This window comes from Notamacropus eugenii, chromosome 4 (assembly GCF_028372415.1).
Source record: "Notamacropus eugenii isolate mMacEug1 chromosome 4, mMacEug1.pri_v2, whole genome shotgun sequence".
Taxonomy (NCBI): domain Eukaryota; kingdom Metazoa; phylum Chordata; class Mammalia; order Diprotodontia; family Macropodidae; genus Notamacropus; species Notamacropus eugenii.
In genome coordinates, this window is record NC_092875.1 from 200,439,649 (window position 1) to 200,456,276 (window position 16,628).

General features: G+C 37.2%; 1 protein-coding gene and 1 pseudogene across 6 annotated transcripts in view; both read left to right on the forward strand.

The window, feature by feature from the left end:
• Window positions 1-11,766, forward strand: part of LOC140500933 (glyoxylate/hydroxypyruvate reductase B-like) — a 34,191-nt gene extending 22,425 nt beyond the window's left edge. For all 6 annotated transcript variants that reach the window (XM_072604017.1, XM_072604022.1, XM_072604018.1 and 3 more), the window contains 5 exons: window positions 948-1,332; window positions 1,949-2,120; window positions 2,869-3,047; window positions 8,106-8,202; window positions 10,557-11,766. In XM_072604017.1, the coding sequence (XP_072460118.1) occupies window positions 951-1,332; window positions 1,949-2,120; window positions 2,869-3,047; window positions 8,106-8,202; window positions 10,557-10,713 (987 nt within the window). In that variant the 5' untranslated portion in view covers window positions 948-950 and the 3' untranslated portion in view covers window positions 10,714-11,766. The remainder of the gene's footprint in view (window positions 1-947; window positions 1,333-1,948; window positions 2,121-2,868; window positions 3,048-8,105; window positions 8,203-10,556) is intronic.
• Window positions 11,767-16,444: 4,678 nt separating this feature from the next.
• LOC140502395 (centrosomal protein of 97 kDa-like) overlaps window positions 16,445-16,628 on the forward strand; it is a 52,536-nt pseudogene continuing 52,352 nt past the window's right edge.

Genomic DNA, 16,628 nt, shown 5'->3' on the forward strand with positions numbered 1-16,628 from the left:
CCCTTCATTTTATTTATTAATATCATTGGAGTTCTTTGGCTTTCAGTTTTGTTAAGCTCTTGTTGTCATTTGAAATTCAAAATGTTGGCTTTCAAAATTCAACTTCAAAAACTGAAGGCTTAATCCCTAACTTGTATTATCTATTCTGGCTGACACAGGTTTCTGTGTTAGTACCATGAAAGCAGTGTAGGACACTGGAGAGATCATTAACTCTGAAGTCAGAGGAAAAAAATAAAGGTGAACTTCTTATTAAAGGTTCAAAAATAAACATTGTTTCTATTATATATATGTTGATTAAATATATTCTCATTAGTATTATATATATAGTATTATAGTGTATATGCAGCATATACAATTATATATAATCAGTATCAATATATACAAATCAGTATGTATTTACACATATTAGCCTATATGTAAATATATCCTGACTACTTTATACTCTATTTATTATAACCTGAATACATTTGCAACTTGGTAAGTATATTAAACTTTATTTTCTCAACTGAATCTTATAAAAATTCCATAAGGAAAAATTGTTTTTCCATCAAGGGCCAGTGAGAGAAAGGCCAAATTTATTTCCTTGCTACACTTAAAAAGAATTTCTTACTTAAGATATAAAATGTTCTATTTTGCTGACCTTTAAGCATCAGGAACACACAATTTTATTTAATTTAAAACATAATGACAATTTTCTTCATTTTAATGGTATGACAAATTTTACAACAGAGAGCAGTCAAGGCAGGAGAAAGTAGAGGACACATGGACACTCAGGGCAGTGGGAGCTCCTAGGAACTGTGAGCAATTCTAGAAATTTCATCGCAATCCTCAAACAATCCCATTCTATTCTTGGAATTCAGGAAGTCAGTGATCAACTAAAGAATAAAATCAACATTCCTAAAGATTTTTTTTCCTTTACTACAGAAATCCTTTATTTTTCTCCATAGATCATGCAAGATCAAAATCTACCTGATGTTTTGTTAAATGCTTTTGAAGGACAGTATAGTTTGAGTGAAGATCATGTAAGAGATCTTAAGAAACATTTTAATCTTATCTCCATGCAAGAATTTCTTGAAAACAAAACATATTTCAGTCAAAAGATACAAGCTATATATATTTGGGAAGGAAAACCACATATTGACCTGGAGCTGCTTCAGAGTTTGCCTAATTTGAAGATTATTGTAAGCCCAGGAGCAGGCCTGGATCATCTGGACTTGGACATGATTGCCAGCTTTGGGGTGAAAGTGGCCAACACTCCACATGCTGTTACTAACAGCACTGCAGATTTGGGAATTGCCTTACTTCTGGCATCAGCCCGGAGAATATTAGAAGGTAAAATGATCTTTTTAGTCGTTTAATTTCATAGTAATTGTTAACTAAAGAGACATTATTTGCAAAAATAATTTTTAAAGTATTCAAACTGATATTTTTAAAATATAAATCCTTTGCATATTGTCCTGATTCCTACATAACATCTTAGGAAGTTGTTGGAAGTCTTCCCAGGATAATGTTTTTTAATGAATAGGTTAAAATCTATAGGATTATGAAGGAAATCAATTCTACTTTAATACTGTTATCGAAAAATTTTAGTATAAGTTCCCAGACTCAAGCTTAAGCTCTTAACCTTGGCGGAGATGAATGCTAGTTTAGAATAAATGTTATAATGTAACTTTTTTGCCAGAATATTCTGGTTTGTACCATGAGAAAAAAACTACTATCTTTTCTCAATATGATGTGGTTTGTTTTATGCTGAAACTTTTGTTTTACTTCACGTAGAAATGGATGAGTCCTGTGTTCTAGAGCATGAGTTTTCAGAACAACTCATTTTATCAAGATTGTACAGCAAGATGCAAATCACAACTTTTCCTTTCATTTCTTGTCTTAAGAACATAATAGAATTGTTTGTGGAGACAGTTCCATGGCTCAATTTTGCTTCTTGGATTTTTAGGGAATGAGGTAGCTACTTCACCAAACACTAAATATTTTACTTTTAACGGGATGGGACAAGAAGTGACTGGATCTACTCTGGGAATCATAGGTATGGGCAAGATTGGCTATAAGGTTGCTCAGCGAGCCAAAGGATTTGAAATGAAGATTCTGTATCACAACAGGAATCGCAGGTAAAACTTCCACAAAATAAAACTCCAAACTTAACTGAATTGTACCTCTCTCAGGGAAACACATGATTCAATTTATTGCCCCATCATGGTATAATGATAAAATTCCTCCTTTGTCTTTCTCCATAGCCTTCAGTCTTCTTTTCTTTCCTTCTTTGTTCGAATTGCTGAATTTTCCCTCAAAGGTGTATCTTCTGAATATATAGGGTTACTTCCATCCCTCTTTACCTATCCTGTTCCCCCACAGATATGTGGGTGTAAAAGGGAGGAATATTTTAATAGCAAATAATGTCTTATAAAAGTAATTTTGACTTTGCAGAGCACTTTCCCCCATCCCCAAAAGGGTGTCCCAAATCCTTCAGTTTCTATAGATCTCTCTTTGAGAACTTTTACTCTATATCTGTCTTGGTGAATATACATAAGCTGTTTTCTCCCTCTCCCATGCTTTTTCTTTTAAAGTCCCTTTGATTTAAAAGGCACCAATTGGAGATAGGAATTGAACACAGTTTTTCTGACTCCAAATCCACTTCTTTTCCCACTATGCCACACTGGCTCCACACTACTTTTCTCCTATCTCAACTTAATTGGCAACCCTTAGTCTAAATAATATGAATTATTTTATCTTGTTTTGGGTTCCTTTACAGTGACTTTTCCCTGGAGTTTGTTTTTGGTCACTTGAGGTTTCTTTGGGCATGTTGGGTGGTTTCTGATGAGGAAACTCACTTTATTTTTTCTTTGCTTAATCTGGCAGGACAGTGGAAGAGGAACAAACAGTTGGGGCCCATTACTGTGCAATGTTGGATGAGTTGCTGCAGCATTCAGACTTTGTATTGCTGGCGCTCCCTTTGAGCCATGAGACTCATATGATGATTGGAAAGAGGGAACTAGGCCTAATGAAGCCCACTGCTACTCTTATAAACATTGGCAGAGGTAATAGATACTAAGAGATATGACAACCAAAATAATTTTCTCCTTCACTTAAAATATTCAGCAATAAATCTGAAATATTTGGTATTCTCTGTTAACTTTCTTCTCTTATAGTTTCATGGTTAAGAGAATAACTCAAATTTGTAAGCAATTGAGTTGAAATTTACCTACAAATTATAAGTTTTTGACCTTTTGCAAATGTATTTTTAACACAAGTTATTAATAAGTCAAGAAAAGAATATCACAGCAGAGCCAAGATGGCAGAGTACAAAGGCAAATCTGCTCTAGCTCTCCCCCCACAGCCCATAAAATACCTGTAAGAAATGACTCTAAACAAATTCTAGAGCAGCAGAAGTCACAAAATGACATAGCAAGGAGATTTCCAGCTCAAGACAGCCTGGAAGGTTGACAGTAAAGGTCAATTGCACTGCACTCAGAGTAGAGCGCAGTCCACTGCAGAACAGCAGGGACAGGTCTGTGGCAGGCTTCAGGGAACAGAGTCATGAGTAGCAGTATCAGTTTCCAGATTTCTCAACCCACAAACTCCAAACACAGCTTCAAAAGTCAGTGAGAAAAGTCTTTCACCTGAGTGAGAGTGGTGTGTGGTGGGGCCTTAGCCCCAGTCACAGGGCAGCTGCAGCCACTGCAGAACAGCTTCCACTTTTGGACCTCTTGGTCTAAACACCCTGGGGGAATTGAGCAGGTGATCTAGGTATCGGTCCAGAGCGACAGTCCTGTAGTAGGGATGAGTACTGATGTGATGGAGCTGGTGGTGGCTTTAGAGAGGGAATCCTACTCTCAGTTCCTGGGCAGAAAAGTGTGCTTATGTTTGCTCCCAGAGGAGACCACTTTGGAGGACCTGGGAACTTACAGTTCCCAAGAATATACCCTCCATTTGACAAAGGACTCAAAAGACAAGTAACTGGCTGGGGAAATGACAAAAAAAAGGGGGAAAATGAGACTATAGAAGGTAATTTTCTTGGTGTAAAGCTATTTTCTTCCATCCTTTTTAAATGAGGAAGAACAAAGTATACCATAAGAAGAAGCCATCAAAGTCAAGGCTTCTGCATCCAAAAGCTCCAAAACAAATATGCAAGACCATGGAAGAACTCAAAAAGAATTTTGAAAACCTAGTAAGGGAGGTGGAGGGAAAATTGGGAAAAGAAATGAGAGAGATGCAAGAAAATCATGAAAAGTGAATCAACAACTTGCTAAAGTAAACTACAAAAAATAATGAAAAAAAAATCACCTTTAAAAATAGACTAACCCAAATGTCAAAAGAGGTCCAAAAATCCAATGAGAAGAAGGATGGTTTAAACAGAAGAATTAGCCAAATGGCAAAGACATTCAAAAGCTCTCTGAAAAAAATATTCTTTATTATTCTTTATTATAATGGAGCATATGGAAGGTAATGACTTTATGAGAAACCAAGAAATTATAAAACAAAACCAAAAGATTGAAAGAATAGAAAACCATATGAAATATCTCATTGGAAAAACAACTGACCTGGAAAATAGATCCAGGGGAGATAATTTAAAAATTATTGGCCAACCTGAAAACTATGTTCAAACAAAGAGCCCAGATAACATCTTCCAAGAAATTATCAAGGAAAACTTCCCTGATATTCTAGAACAAGAGGGTACAACAGAAATGGAAAGAATTCACTGATCACCTCCTGAAATAGATCACAAAAGGAAAACTTCTAGGAATATTGTAGTCAAATTCCAGAGTCCTCAAGTCAAGGAAAAAATATTACAAATAGCCAGAAGGAAACAATTCAAATATTGTTGAAATACAATCAGGATAACACAGGATTTATCAGCTTCTACACTAAGGGATCAAAGGGCTTAGAATATGATACTCCAGAGGTCAAAAGAGATAGGATTAAAACCAAGAATCACCTACCCAGCAAAACTGAGTATAATACTTCAGTGGAAAAAATGAAATTTCAATGAAATAGAGGACTTCCAAGCATTCTTGTTCGAAAGATCACAGCTAAATAGACAATTTGGTTTGCAAATACAAGAATCAAGAGAACTATGAAAAGATAAACAGGAAAGAGAATCCTTAAGACCTCTTCAAAGTTGAACTGTTTACATCCCTCCATGGAAAGATATTATTAGTAAATCATGAGACCTTTTTCAGTATTAAGGTAGTTAGAGGGAATACATATATATGTAGGTGTATAAGGGTATGTTTATATGTGTATATTATATATGTGTAGATATGTATATGTAATGGGTGTATTGTGTATGTATATATGTGCATGTGCATATACATGTGTACATATGTATATATGTGTGTTTGCATGTGTATATATATATGTGTGCTTATAAATATACATATATATGGAGAGAGAGAAGAAGAGAGAGAGAAAGAGAGAGAGAGAGAGAGGTCACAGGGTAAGCTGAATATGAAGGGAGAATACCTAAAAAAAATAAAATTTACTCTGGAATCAAATGTACTAGGAGTAAGAGAAAGGGAGAGGTAGAATGTAGCAAATCATCTCACATGAAAGAGGGAAGAAAGAGTGTTTACAATGGAGAGGAAGAGAGGGGAGATGAAAAGAAATAATTGAGCTTTATTCTCATGGGATTTGGCTTAAGGAGGGAATAACAGACACCAACTGGATATGGAAATCTACTTTACCCTGCAGGAAGGCAAGGGGGAAGGGGATAGGAGAGGGAAGATAATAGAAGGGACAGCAAATTGGGGAAAGGGATAATCAGAAGCAAAAACTATTGTGGGAGGAAAGGTCAAGGGAGAGAATGGAATAAATGGAAGGCAGGAGAGGACAGAGGGAAGTGTGGTTACACTTTCACAACATCAGAATTATGGGAGTGCTTTGCATTGTTACACATGTGTGGCCTATAATGAATTGCTTATTTTTTCAGTGAGTGTGGGTGTAGAGGAAGGGAGAGAATATGGAACTCAAAGTTTTAAAAATGAATGTTAAAAACTATTTTAACATGCACCTTGAAGTTAAGTTATTCAGGCAATAGAGTAGTGAAATATATTTTGCCCTATAGGAAAATAGAGGAGAAGAGGGATGTAAGAATGGTGGGTAATAGAGGGTACTACAGATGGGAAAAAAGGATGGATGGGGTGCATGCTGTCCTGGGTTGGGGGTGGGGAAAATTGGGGAGAAAAGTTTGAAGTCAAATTCTTGTGGAAATGAATGTTGGGAACTGAAAAATAAATTATCTATCAAAAAAAAGAAAAGAATATCTTTAAATTCATATGCTTTTTATGCCTTTGGTGGGGAAAAAAAGTGTACTATATTGGATATCTTCTAAGTTCAATTAATTATATATTTCTCAGTGTTTTGTCACATTTTCTCGGGTAAATCAGTTTTTCTTCCTTAAAATTTTTGTAATACCTAATTTAAATATCTACTCATAATAGACAAAAGTAAATCCTGAGTTGATCATTGAACTTATAAAACTGAGAAATCTTACATAATTTACTATAGAGAGAGACAATGTTTTATTGACATTAAAATGACACAACTGAAATGAATGCTGATTGCATGAGTCACTATTAATTTACTGTTGATCAGAAACTGGATAGTGGAGTTTAGAAAACAGGGTTCTAGGACTGGTTCTGCTACTAACTATGGCATTGAGTAATCTTCGTGCTTTCACTTCTTTATGTGTGTGTGCATATACATATATATGTATGTATTTTTATGATAATATCTGGAATTTGTCACTCACAAGCACTAATTAAGGTAAAATTTCTTTGAAAATTAAGAATTTATATTATGAAGATATAAAAGAAAGCAAATGAGTATATAATCTTTATCATTATATTAATTATATCTAAGTAGAGATAAAGAGCGCATCAATATATTATATGTGTAGCATTGTCATTCTGTATGATATTAGTTTTTACTCCAAGTGCCTAGGTGACCATCTTCAGCAAGCAGAAAACTACTTCTCATGGAAGATGCGTTAAAGGGTAAAGATTGCTGCTCTAACAGCACTAAACACTAGACATGTAAATAACCTTAATTCTGAAAGCTATTACTATCATAAATACCAGACTATTATTACAACAAACAGAAGAACACTATTTGAAAGAACTGGTCTTCAAAAGAAAAGGAGTGAGGCATTTACTGAATACTCATTGACATTCAGAAAGAGCATCATAAAACCTTCCTCTAAGTCTGTCAAGCTTCTAAGCATAAAGTAAAAGAGTTTCTTCCTCCAATTAAGCAGCACTTGATGGGACATAGGCATGTCATTTTGAACCTGAAATGAAATGAGAGGCATCATGACCTAGTGGACTTGGAGTCAGCAAGACCTGGGTTTAAATACTGTCTCAGACACTTTTTGGCTGTGTGACCCTGGCCAAGTCATTCAACCTCTTTCACCACCAGTTTCCATGTCTGCAAAAAAAGTAACTGGACTGTATGACCTTGGAGATCCATCTCTTCCAGTTCCAAATCTCTGATATTGAGTTATCACAATCAGTAGCTGGCATTTTGACAGCAGTTTAAGGTTGGGAAATTGATTTTGCACACGTTGTCTCATTTTTTCCCTCCCAACCACACTGTAATGTGGTTTTTGTAGTTATTAATCTGATTCTGTACATGAGGAAGCTGAAAACCCAGAAACTGTGACTTGCTCACAGACACACACCAGGCAATGTGAGAGAAACTGACACCCCAAGTCTCTCATTTCTAAGGCTGATTTTCCTTCCACTAGAACACTCTCTCTCAACTAAGTTTTAAATGTAAAGTTCCCCTTGAATCGTAAAAAATATCCTTTTGCACTGAAAAGAACTAACTTATGCAACCATACTTATAGTTTTCTAGGCTGCATTTTTTATTTTTATCACTGTCATTTGCTTTTATGTAATTTAATATTCATATTAATATTCATTAATAATAATAATTAATATTCATTTAATATTCAATATTCTTTGGTCAATTAGGACATAGATAACTCTGCAGTCTTAAAGACGTTATTGAAAGAGCCTGAAATGTGAACATTCCTTTTCTGTTACACATTAGATGTAAGTATATGATACTGACAAAGATACTGTATGTTAATTCAGGTCAATTGGTTGATCAAGATGCCCTAGTTGAAGCTCTTCAGACTGGGATTATTAAAGCTGCAGGACTGGATGTGACTTATCCTGAACCCCTGCCCAGGTAAAAACAAAGCAAACCTGTCTCTGCATTTTTTGTGAAAAATAAAAATAGAAGGAACATTTTCCAACAGTATTTGAAGAAAAAAGTTTCTTTTGGCTGATATCTCACCCACATGGTCACAGAGTTTTAGAGCTCTTCTAATCCTGCTTTCCCACTTGGTTGCCCTCTTTGGGCCTTCTCTACCTTCTCCTTCAGGCCCCCAGATTGAGTACTTTTTCCCCTCCATCCCAAACACACCTTCCATCTTTCCCTTGTGTGTTTTCCTCCCCTGTCAGATCATTAGCTCTTTAAGCGAAGGACTTTTTTTTTCCTCTTTTTTTATCCCCAGCACTCAGCGAGTACCTGGAACATAGCAGGCATTTAATACATGTTCTTTGACTTTTGACTATCCAGTTCCCCCCAAATAAGTATTCTTCTCATAGCATCACTGAGAGTTATTTGCCTGACTTAGAACTGAATATCTGCAGTGACAGATTATTTGATACTCCTATGAGTCAATCCATCCCATTGTTGAACAATTCTAATATTTAAACAGATTTTTGGTTCAATATATGAAATAACTCCTTGTCAGTTCTTCCCAATGGTCCTAGAACTGCCATTTTTAGCAAAACAAATCTATGGTTTCATCTATATATACACTTCACATTTTTGAACTCAGATTTTGTGTCTCTATATAGCCTTTTCTTCTCCAGGCAGACTATCTAGTTTCCTCATCTGCAAAATGAAAATATTCAACCAGATCAGTATTTCCTTTAAGTATCCTTTAGATGCTTAAAATAATTGATAGTTGTATTTATTAACATCTTATTATATCTATTAACATTTTACTGTATTTCACATTAAAATTAATAACAGTGTTAAAATATTTTATTAATTCATTTAAAAATATAGACTCATGACATGGTAACATATTTTTATGAAAAAATCTTATAAAACACAAAATTTAGTGAGAAGAATGGCATTGTTTTACTTATTTTTGAAAATCTCTCCAGTGTCTGACTTACTAGGAGACAGGTGAATTTTCATATCTGACTCTGTATTCAGTATTTTGCATTAGTTGTTTCTCACAGATAGGGAGTTGGAAAATGGAGGAGAATTTTAACAGCAAATAACATCTTAGCATTTGAATAGTTGTGACCCTGTGGATCCCTCAGATAGGTCTCAGGAACTCCCAAAGGGTTCTCAGACCATACTTTAAGAACTTCTGCACAAAAAAATCTTTCAGAGCCTCTCTAGTTCTAAGATTGGATAATTCTTCCATGAATCAAATGGAATTTTCTTGAATTATTTTTAATCTATATTTTTATCTGTATAAATATTAAAAATGTAACTACAATTTGAGAATAATTCTAAAAGAAACCAATAAAACTGGAACAGTTTTTCTCAGTGCAGAGTATTTCATATCTCATCTTTTGTTAAAGGTAACAAAATTATGCTATATAACAACGCTTCAAACTCTATGTCTATAATTAAAATTTAAAACTTATCAGTTCTATCTATTGGTTCTGGTTTTGCCATGACTAGCAACATAAAATAAATGTATTGTTTCATCTACTAACACTTTAAATATCTGAAGTCAGATTGTATCTCTGTCAGTCATTTCTTCTCCATGCTAATTACTTGCCTTAATTTTAACTCTTCCTTAAGTGATAGTTTTCAGACTCCTTACCCTGCTGGTCGCCATCCTCTGATTACAATTTGTTTTCTTGAAGTCCTTCTTAAAATTTGGCAAATGGAACACGTGAAATGTGATCAGAGCACTGTATGAAGTGATTGTTATTTCCCAGTACAATGCACCTGACAGTTGTATTAACTTTTTAAAAAATTATGAAAAGATCCATCACATTACTAAGTTGGTCAGCTTATTGAGTCAATTAGAACACGAAGTGGTAGCTCAGACTTTTTTCTTATTAACTCTTTACAAGCTATATGGACCTCAACCTGTTTTGTGTAGTTCAATTATTGTACTTAAATGCGTATCTTTCCATTTAATTCTTCAAATTAATACCTAGTTTTCACTCAGAATTCTATTCTTTTGAGATAATTTTGAAGACAATGGTGAGCTTCCAGAGCCTTGACTTAGAACCTGGGGGTCTTAGGTTCTTGCGTTGTGTCCTTTTTCTGGGCCTCTGGCTCCTCATAGGTAAAATGAAAACACGGGGCTAGGCAATCTTTAAGGTTTTGTCTGGTTCCAAGATTATGTTATTAGCCCGTGAATCAACTGGAATTTTCTTGTATTTTTATTTTCATCTACAAATTTTTATCTTGCTACAACTATAAAAATGTAACAACAGCAAAATAATTTTTTAAAAAAATAATGAAACCTAAATTTTAAGAATGCATTTCTATTTCAGATCACATCCTTTATTAAAGTTAAAGAATGTTATTTTAACACCTCATATGGGAGGCAGAACTCATCAAAGTGTACATCGCATGAAGGAAAATATGGTTGAAAATCTTCTGGCTGCTCTCAGTGGTCTTCCTGTTCCTAATGAAGTATATCTTAAATGATGTATTTTCATAGAAAGATCTTAATGATGAAAAATTGACAAAGACTTGCCTTTACTTTGTGTTCTTCATATCTGTTAGGGATCAGGATGTAGATCAATCAGAAAATTGGGGCATCAATCAGGAAATTGGGACATCAGGATGTAGCTATCTTCATGGTGATACAGCAGCAGGTTAGGAGGTAGGGAAGAAGTCCAGACAATGCATCTGGGAGAGATCCTCCTTCTCTTTTCCTAATTATAACCTCATTGAACAAGTCTCCATCTGTATCCAAGTGCACACATAGTAACTGAAATCATAGATTAGACCCTGAAAATCACCCCTTCTTAGCTAACCTTGAATAAATCTGAGAACGTTACACTTTAATACTCCAGTTCCCTTCAACTGGTTATTGCACTGATACCAGAGGTTTGATCTGGAAGTGGAGGTAGCAAATAATGCCTTCCTTCTCATCAAATACCACCAGAAGAGAAGGGCAAATTTTAATACATACGAAGTGTGAGAGACAGGAAAGAGTTGTTTCCACAAAATTGCTAGTTGTTGAAATCATTGAGAATAAGACAGTTAATAAGAAAGTGAGCAGACTGCAGGTGGACTCAACCAATGAGGAGACAGACAGTGGCCTTCAGAAAATCACAAAGTTCTTGATAAAGAGGTCCAGGCCTGGGACCAGCCTGAAAAAAATGACCTAGAATAACCTGGAGAAAGCTTTTCTTCACTGTGCTTGCTTAACGAACCTCATGTATACAAGCAGACACATCCTGTACAAAATTATCCCTCCATTTTCTGATTATAGGTCCTATGTTAAAGCATGTTTGGGAGGGGAGATCACACCAAGGGTGGTTACATAATGGGCATGTAGAGAAGGTGGTGACCTAATGGAGAATGGACCATTCTGTTTCCTGATGGGAATATCTGTCCTGTACTACCAGTCTAATAAAGCTCTCCCCTCTGTAGCCAGTGCTCTCTCTCTTCATAAAGAAGGATTGTGCCTGCTTCTGGCCAGGGTTGTTCAATTCCTCCAAACTCTGCTGTAATAAATTTTCCTTGATAATCTATTAGTGTCAAGCCTGTTTCTAACACAAGGATAAGACATTCCTATACAAAAAGGGAAAACTGGGAATCCACTTTTGGAGCTGCTGTTCTACCACAAACCCAGTACCAGACTTGGATTTGGAAGAATGTAGCATGTCACAATCACCTCTAGCCCTCTGGAAGGCTTCTTTGGTTTTATGGAATATCCTATGATCAGTTATGGACACATAAGCAAAGGAATTTAATAAAGTAACATCACTGAGGAAAGACCCAATAAAGCATTTCCCATATCAACTTGGGATATACTCCTCCATAAATTCACACCCACCATCAGTGGTAAGAGTGTAGCTCACAGGAGAGGCACACCCCTAGGGAACACCTGCTCCAGGCAACAATGTTACTGGGGATGTGGTCTTTGTGAGATTCTGCTCCTCTAGTTTCCTCCAGGCTCTCCCTCCTTGGGCATGTGATTGTGGAGCTTCTGTTTGCTTTCAACATCACTTGAGTCATTTTCTATGGTGTTATTTCTTCCTCTAGAATGGAGTAATCTCTGCATATGAAACTGTTCCCTTCCCTTTGACCCAGTCACTAGGTCTATACCCCAAACAGATCAAAGAAAGAGGAAAAGACCCAGATGCACAGAGAATGTTTATGGTAGCTCTTTTTATAGTGGTTTTGTAGGGTCTAATCTGTGTAGATCTTATGTAGAGTCTATCATTGGGGAAAGAGGCAAAAAATTGGAAACTCAGGGGATGCCCACCATTTGAGGACTGGCAGAAAAAGTTACATGAATGTGATAGAAGACTAAATGCTGTGTAAGGACTGATGAAAGGGATCAGCTCAGTGATTCCTAGGTTTTGAAGTAGTTATTTTAGAGTTCTTTCAGAAATAGTACCAGGTTTGATGTCACTTTCATCAGTTTCATTTTTTTCATCAACTGATTTAGTCCATTTGGTTTGCAGTTACTATAGTCTCAGGCAGTGTCTTCTCATCTTTATCTTAGAATCATGGAATCTCATTTCTAACTGATAAAAACAGAATGACTAATCACAATCCCAAAGGCCTCATAATGAAACATGCTATCCACCTCCATATAGAGCACTGATGGACTCAGATTGCAAATTGAAGCATATGTGGGGAAAAAATTTATTGTTTTGTAAAATTGTTTTTCTGTTGAAATCTAACTTTATATGCGTAAGGATTATCTTCCCCCAGAATGTCTCCTAACCCCAGTAACTCTCTAGAAATGGTGGAGATGGATACCAGGAGTTGTTGGTGGTGGTTTTGATGAGGTTTATGGTGATGGGGGACCCCAAAATATACTGACGGTCCGGGTCGTGCTCGAATGAATTCGACTCAAGCCTTTTTAAAGCCAAAGAAAACAGTTTATTAAGGATTCGCCTAATTGGGTTGCCTCTTAAGGAGCCTAAGCATTTGTAATGCTTGTATTCACAAGCGGGCCAGACACAATCCCAGCTAGACAGAGTCTGAGCTGGATTGCATCTGAGCGCCTTCATAGAGACAAGGTGGGACTTAAATACAGAAAAGAGTATAGGAGGGATCTGGGGGGGTGGTCTGGTAGTCCAGGGTGATGGGAGGAGGGGTTTAGGAAGGGTCTTGAGGAGAAGTCCAAGGAGGGTCAGAGGCTGGAAGCAGCTGGAGGCTATCAGGAGATAGACAATGGAGGGTTTGGGTGGGAAGCAGGTAGGGCAATCAGGGGATAACAGACAATGATCACAGATTTGTGTATGAAAGACCAGATTCTGTGAGGAGATACAGGAAGAGATCAATTTGAGTATGAAAGGTCAGATTCTGTGAGGAGAAGCAAAGAGAGCTCAATTTGAGTATGAAAAGCCAAGTTAAGTGAGGAAATTCCAGGGGAACTCAGGGAAGTTCCCAGAGTCTGAACCTCATCAGTTTTGTGTTTCCCTATATCCTGGGTCCACCCGAAGCATTTTTTTTTTTTTTTGGATTACCACACCAAGAACTTTTAATGAATCCACCTAAACATCTATTTTGGGTTCCCATGTGTTTTGGCTTAATCCATATTTTATTGAACGTTTACAGTTATTCATTTCTGTATCAGTCTACCTTGCTTAAGTTGCCCTGTCTCATCAATTTTGCTTAACTGTGTATGGGTGGTTATTGCATGGACACCTTTGTCTAAATCCTATATAAGATGAAGCTTAAGGATCCTGCATGTAAGGGAGCCACACCTCCTTCCCAGCTCACTGTCCTCCACTAAATGATTTAATAGATTTCTTCCTAAAACTTTCAGGTTTTGGAATTTGTTCTCATAAAGAACACATTTTCTTATCTTTGTTTCTTTTTTCCTCATTTTGTTTTTTCCCCTTCTGGACAAGAGTATTGGAGAATTTGTTTTGCTAGACTACACATATTTGTAATTGATTTTTTTTTCTTGCTTTCTCAATGGATTTGGGAGAAGGTAGGGAGAGAGAATTTGGAATTGAAAATAACATTGAATTTTAAATGAGAGAAGAAAAATTAAAAAGTATTATTTCAGTTTAAAGCCCTGAAATGTTTTACAATTCTCTTGGAAAAATAACAGGTAGCCTTGGAATGGCAGAAAGCATGCCTTGGTAGTTAAAAAAAAAACCCTCCTGGCTTTTCTTCCAGGGCTGGTCTATCTTGCACCTTTAAGAGTCTTGGTTAGAAAATTTTCCACCTCCAAATAGAGTTCAGAGCACTGAGAAGCTAAGCAATATGTTGTTTCAGTCTATGTGTATGTCAGAGATATCACCCCCCACACCTTCAGACCCTCAATGGGCAGATGAGAACAATTTATTCCAAGGCCATGAAGGCACAGCATGCAGGGCTCTTAGAGCTTGGTCAGATATCTAAGAGGCCAAGGTTATCCACTGCCTCCTTGGCCATTGCCAGTGCTCTTGACTTTTATCTTGCCCCTGGACTTAGAAGACTCTTGAAGAGAGAGTGAGACTGAAGACTTTGTGCACCTCAGCTCACCTAAATCCAATTCATTCTCAAGCTTTCACCTCATGGGTATCCTTCGTCCTCTTCTAAAATGGGTAAACAAATGTGTCAGAATGAGTGGGTGCTTTTACTTGGGCTCCCGATCTAACACCACTCTCTGGAAGGAATTAATTTTTCCCTGAGAAAATTTTCCCTTGTTGCAGGCCTGCTTCTGTAATTCCCTTATCAGAGCAGACACAGGGATATTGACCCAAGGATTTTTGTCCCTGCCTGGATCAAGGATTCTCTTGGCACCAGATTCCTAAAGTCCATGCCTCTAACCACTCCCCCAGTGTCTCATATCAACAGAGCTATCTCCTCAGACTCCCTACATTTTCAAATCCATAAATTGATGGCATCTGCTTCCAAGACACCTGGACCCATAGATTACCTAATTAGTATTCTTTGCATTCCTTTCCAGGCCCCTTTTCTATATAAGCTCCAGATTCACCCCCAACAGGTTGCAAGTTCCCCAAAGGAGCTTTGTCTGCTATTTTTGGCATTACAATAAACTGTCTTTTGACTGAAAGATGGCTTGAGTGTGTGGATTCATTCCAGGTGACTCTGTCTTGGTATTCTCAGCATCCCAGCAATCCCTAACCTCTTCAAGAAGAAATCCTTGAATCCCAGACTTCCTTACTTCAAGGCCAGCTCTTTAATCCTATACCAGCATTGACTCTTGGTTATCAGACCCTGAGTTGAACATGGGAGGTAAAGAAAGAAAATGTATTATATTAGGTGACACTGTAGCTCTTTCTAACATGTGTGCATCACATGCAGTCTTTGTAGGCTTCTTGGTACAGCCCACTGATTGTCAGAGGTACCAACAGATAAGTGCTGTGTATAATGACAGTGGAGAATAGGGCTAGGCAGGGCTATCTCTATCTAGTTAGGGCTTCCATAATGTTGAGCCTAGCTAGCATTGTATTTTTTCAGTAGTAGCAGCTACCCCCCCTGGTTTAGGGAAGAAGCTATCACCAGTTGTAACACCAATGCAACATTCACAGAGTTTATGGTAGCCATGAACATTCTGGTGCAATTCTGAATCATGAAATACAACAGACTGTCCAGACAGAAGCCAGAACCAAAATATTTATTCAGATACCAGAAAGCCAAATCCATCATAGTAACAAAAATCTATACACATTAACAACGCAGAGGACAACACCATCACCAAGCCTTCCCCCTGCTAGGCTTCCCAAAAAACCAGCTCCATTAATTAAATCACAAGCAGGCTCCCTTACACAAAATCACAAACAAGCTCTTTCACTTGCTAGCCAGCTGCCTGCTTGCCTCCATCCTTTCTAGCTCTGACTGTTCTCATGACCGATTTTTTCTCAGCTCTGCTCTAACTCCTCCTCTTCCTATTCCACCCTTCCTGTGTCACCTGTTCGGCAAACTCCTCCCATCACAGGTTCCATATGACTCATGCAGGTCACATGGACCTAGTAATGAATGAGAAAGATCTTCCTATTTAAATGACCAATACCTGCAATGCCTGCCCCATTTCCTTCCCTTTCCTCCCTCTTCCATCCCTTGGAATGACCCATGAGGGAATGAACACCTGAGGAAGGAAGAGGCAGAATGGAAGTGGGAGACATGAAAGGAAATGAGTAAAGGAAAGGGGATTTGGGGGACAGGGAAATCAAGGATCACTGCTGGGGCCTTGGCTCTGATTTAGTGGTAAGAATTTAGGCCTCTTGGCTCCATGGTATTTGGTGTAGACAGTGAGTAGAGCTGGACATGGAGGCTAGAAGACCTGAGTTTAAATTTTGCCTCAGACAAAATAATATGCCTCAATTTCTCCATCTGTAAAATGGAGGGAGTTAAACTTGATGGCCTATGGGGTCTCTTCCAGTGCTGGAACTATAGGCTTAACATCTTGCAACCAA